This window comes from Mus caroli, chromosome 6 (assembly GCF_900094665.2).
Source record: "Mus caroli chromosome 6, CAROLI_EIJ_v1.1, whole genome shotgun sequence".
Lineage (NCBI taxonomy): Eukaryota > Metazoa > Chordata > Mammalia > Rodentia > Muridae > Mus > Mus caroli.
The window spans coordinates 117687928-117692795 of NC_034575.1; the positions used below are offsets into that span (position 1 = coordinate 117687928).

A 4868-nucleotide genomic window follows, 5' to 3' on the forward strand; every position below is an offset into this window, starting at 1 on the left:
TAAAAGGCGTGCGCCACCACGCCCAGCTAAGATTTATTTATTTTTATTATATGTAAGTACACTGTAGCTGTCTTCAGACACTCCAGAAGAGGGAGTCAGATCTCATTACGGATGGTTGTGAGCCACCATGTGGTTGCTGGAATTCAAACTCAGGACCTTCAGAAGAGCAGTCGAGTGCTCTTACCCACTGAGCCATCTCACCAGCCCGAAACTATTTATTTTATAAAATAATGAAAAGACTTCCAAGAAGTCTCCAAAAATTTCAGAAGTAAAAATAACTTCTGGCTGGGTGTCATGGCACCAAGGAAGCAGAGGCAGGTGGCTGGACCTCTGAGTTTGATAGAGGCCAGCCTGGTCTANACAGTTAGCCAGTGACTGCCTTGTGGGTGGGATGGGAGGGAGAAGTAACCTTTGTCCTTAAAAGAAGTTTAAGGAACTCCGTTGCGACCTCACTCTAGCAAAATTAAACCAGCCTGGGAGCTAAAATGGGAACTTCCGCGAGCAAGGTCTCACGCCGCAGCTCTCTAGGCAGGTGGACTAGCTTTCCCCGAGGATAGCCAACACGTTCCCACACAGCGTTATCTCCCTGCCCCGATGTGCTCTGCTGTCTTCCCGGTAACCCGTGCAGGCAGACTCCTGGCCCAGTGTCTGCTCAGTACCTGCCAAAGCGGTTGACAAAGAGTCCAACAGAAAAAGAGCCAATCATGCCACCAACAGAGAAGATGGCCACACATAAGGACCAGAGGGCGGTCAGCAGTCCCTCACTTGGTTGGTCTTCTAACCGCTCTTCCAAAGTGTAGTTAAGAAAGTCCTTTAGGATCTGCACGAAAAAAAATGCACAGTGTGAGGACAGACCATTCAATCTCGACGTGAGTAGTAGGCAAATCCTAGGGTGGCTTCCTTAGAGGCCAGCATCAGGAGGGAGGANAGGCACGTGCTTTGAAAAGGGCATCACCCTAAACGTCCAGTAGGTGGCAGCACAGATGGTCAAAGGGGCACCCCACCCAGTCACGACTTCCCATGNTTTTAGGAATCCCTAAAGAATAATATAGGAAAAGGATCACAACTCGGTGAGGGGGCAGATCTTGAGGAGCAAAGAGCCTGCCTTAGCTTCTTCCACAGTGTGCTAGCCCTCCCCCACCTTAACCAGGCATCTTAAAGTCCCAGTCCTACTTAAAACTAAGTTTGCAATCCCTTTTCATTTAGGCACACTCACTGTCTCAGGTGCATTGATGACTCCAGTGTTGTAGCCAAACTGGAAAGAGCCGATTGCGGCAACAGTCACGGCGAACACCAGAGATGGGGTCACCTGGAGAGCAGACAAGGGGAAATGCTTACACACTTTGACCAGTGACATTCTTTCCCTTCCCAATGATGCCTGGTTGGAGTCCATCTTAAAGCATTTCTCCTGCCTTTGCGTAGAATGCCAGGATTTCAGGCGCATTTGGAGAGAAAGACCTAAAGAGGAATGAGTCAATTCTCTTGGTCTTGTCTACATAGCTAGTACCAGGCCAGCCAGGCTACACAGTGAGACCCTGTCTCAAAAAACAAAAACAAAACAAAACAAAACAAAAACAACCCGAAAAGCAAAAACAAGACCATTTCACCAGCCGGACTAGGGTGGTGAACAACTGTAATCCCAAAACCCTAGGATCCTGAATTCAAAGTCCGCCTGAACTAAATTTCTCAAAAAGAAAAGGCAACCAAAAACTTCACCAGACAGACAGAGGTATCTCTGACTGCCCTAGGGAACCGTGAATGCAGGGTTGTGGAATATATCAGTGAGTTCATGGCTAGTCCAGGCTTACAGTGAGCTCTTGTCTCAAAACATAAAACATAACAGACCCAAACCCCTCAAAGCTTAGAGGGCAGAACCAGACTCCATGTGGGTCCACCATGCCTCACAGACTATAGAGGCAAGAACAGGAGCAGGAAGGAGCAGCCACACCAGCATGGTGGGTGACCCGTGATGCTTAGCCACCCTCTCTACCCCCAACCCCCCAAGCACCGGGATTAACTGTGTGAATTCCTTTTTCTCCTCTCCTACCACCTGTTTCTACCTCATCTCCCCTCCCCCTCTTTATGGTTTTCTTTGAGACAAGGTTCCACGCTCTGTACTCCGAGCTAACCTCAAGTCAGTTCCTCACTTCTCCTGCTTCAGCCTCTCAAGTCTGGAGTCACAGGTATGAGGNGCTATGCTCAGATTTTTTATTTTTCTTATCTCTAGACTACCCAACCCACCAGCAACATCCTGGGCCCTCTTGAGAGTCTTCCTGTTCTCTAAATATGGTACTACTCTCCACCNAGCTGGCCAGAGCGTCTGCTCATTTAAAACACATTATTAGGAGCCATTTTTAGCAAAGGGGGAATCGGGCAGACATCTCCTCACCTTGCTGGGAAATCACTCAAGTAGGCAGGGACAACTCAAAACTGGAGTCTGAGGCTGACCTATTTGGCCTGCTACAACCTCTTCACCTGTCCTTAAGTTCCTCTTAAGGTCACTCCGGGTGGCAGGCTGGGAGCGTCTAGCAGCGAGCTGACCTTCTCGGCAGCCTCCCAGTCTCTCGGTGGTTAAATGCTGTCCCTTCCAGACGAAGGCCCTTTCCTTGTCGTAAAACCCTCTTTACAGACATCCCCTCTTTTATCCTGGTTTTTTTTTTTTTTCACGTTAATCTTCGTGGTAATGCCCTTTTCCTTACAAATACTGCTTCCTCCCTCCGCCCACACTAACTCCGATACATCCTGCACTCACAACCATAGTAAGGACAATTGGACTTCCCTCCCCACAGTACCGGGAACCCAAGGACCGATGGCAGGGTGCTGAACAGAAAACCCAAGCCAACCCCACGTCCTCTCAAGGTCTAATCCTTTCCCAAGCCTTCCAGCTGACACCGAGACCCCCGCGGCCAAGTCCTACCCTCTTCGCTCTCATCACAGCTGCCTCAAACACACCGGAGAGGCAAAACAGCTTCTTAGGTGACTTTCACGTGCTAAGAAGGTGTCCGAGAGGATCCTCGTCAGGTATGAGATGCCTATAACTCTAACACTAGTATCGAATTGCTGGAGCTGATAAGAAAAGGCCTCCGTCCGGATGGCTCGGTGACTTAGGAGAAACCGGAGCACGGCGATCGGCACCACGACCAACCTCCGTGAGGACCCCAAACAAGCAAATAAAAACAACCAGCTCTTACCTTCGTTGTCCCCATGGTCCCAACCTAGTTCTCAAGTCTTAAGGTAGATTTAGAGGTATCCAGCCAATGTCCTCGGCAGCAAGTGTCCCTCGGGTCCTACAGAAGCCGCTCTCAGAAGGCTTGAGGACTATCACCGAAAGCATCACAACCCGAAGCCCAGCCTACCTATTTATAATCTCTGCAAGGGGTGGAGCCTTCAACCTCCCACCCCCCAATCCTTAACCTGTGACCCCAGGAATTCAGTGACCTCTTATCTGATCTTCACCGCTCCACCCCCAGCCCTTCTCCTTTGCAGGCAATCAACCACAGTCACCCACCCCCTCCTGCTTTTTACCACATCCTCCTCGTGGTTCTTCCCCCCCCCCCCCAAAGCGCTTCCAAATTCCTTCCCCTTTTCAAGAGCCGACAGCCTTTTTGTTTCACAGAAAAAATACTAAAACAAAGTTTGGAGGGCGGGCAAATTTGAAGGCAGCCGGGATGGGATCAGTCTAAAGATAGGAAAGCAGAGTAGAGCCAGTGCTGCTTTCAGTTGAAAGTCATCCAAGGAGCAGGAAGCAGAGAATTGATAATGCGCTTTCATTATAGGCTGGGTGTACTCCTCTTGCATCCAGGTGTGAAGGCAACCTTGTTGACTTGAGGCTCCAAGTAAAGTACACAGCCCCAATTCCTTACCACAGCATACGCCACCCCACCCATTGTGAATTCTGCCGCTCTCACCTCTGTTTTGAGATTAACAGGATCTAGAAACACAACAAATATCTAACTCAACTTACAGATTTTTTGCTGAGTGCATAGCTCTCAAGCGGGAAGAAAAAATTAAGAGCTGGGGTGGAGGTGTATCTCAGTGGTATAGCACTTGCCTCGGCTCTACGTTAAACCCCCAGAACAATCAGTCTAGGGTAACTGATTCTCACGTAAGAAACGTTTGCTAACATACTATTACCTAGGGATTGTGTGTCTCTCGAAAGACATACTTGAGACAAGTACCTCACTACCACACTGTGCAAGAAACCTAAAAAGTTGGGTACACAATGGAGAGGCCAGCGATGGCCTGCAGGAGGCAGGCAGATTTCAGGTGAGCTCCAGAGTGAAGCAGCTGAGCGCGTGATAGACGTGTGACACTGAGTCTCTAGGCTCTGACTCCCGGTGCGGGGGAGGGAAGGCGACCCCTCCCCTGAAGAGTGACTTGGTATAGGCTCGAGGAAGGAAAGGCATCTTCACTCCCTAGCTTTCTGGGCAGAGATCTAGCCTGATGGACTGAACTGAAGCAAACCTGGTCCCTTTCTCCTTAAAGGAGGGTCTTTGCCAAATCGGATGCTTGCTGGGAAAACTGAGGTGGAGTGAACCGGACCGGGNAAGAAAATCATCCCCGAGGTTGCACCCCCTTGCTCTCTTCATTTTTCTTTCCTAGAAGCACTGAGTCGGAAGCGCCGTTTAATTACCACGGCAACTGAATCTAGCAGCCAAAGGAATAGTAAAGCCCAAAGGCCAGTGCCGGCCAGTAGAAAGAGAATCCAAGCCACTTGGTGCAACATTCCATTTTCTTGTAGCCACATTAGAAATAATGAAGGTTGTCAAGATGGCTTAGCAGGTAAAGGCACTTGCTACCAAGTCTGGAGACCTGAGTTCCATCCCCACGACCCACACATGGTGTCAGGAGAAAACCAAGTCCACAAA

At 49.5% G+C, this 4868-nt stretch overlaps 1 protein-coding gene across 1 annotated transcript in view; it reads right to left on the reverse strand.

Annotated features, from left to right (window-relative positions):
• Nucleotides 1-3543, reverse strand: part of Slc2a3 (solute carrier family 2 member 3) — a 14766-nt gene extending 11223 nt beyond the window's left edge. Inside the window, exons 1-3 of the mRNA XM_021164170.2 lie at nt 3192-3543; nt 1217-1309; nt 660-820 (exon numbers count right to left, since the gene is read on the reverse strand). Of these exons, the coding sequence (XP_021019829.2) occupies nt 660-820; nt 1217-1309; nt 3192-3206 (269 nt within the window). The 5' untranslated portion in view covers nt 3207-3543. The remainder of the gene's footprint in view (nt 1-659; nt 821-1216; nt 1310-3191) is intronic.
• Nucleotides 3544-4868: the final 1325 nt, after the last annotated feature.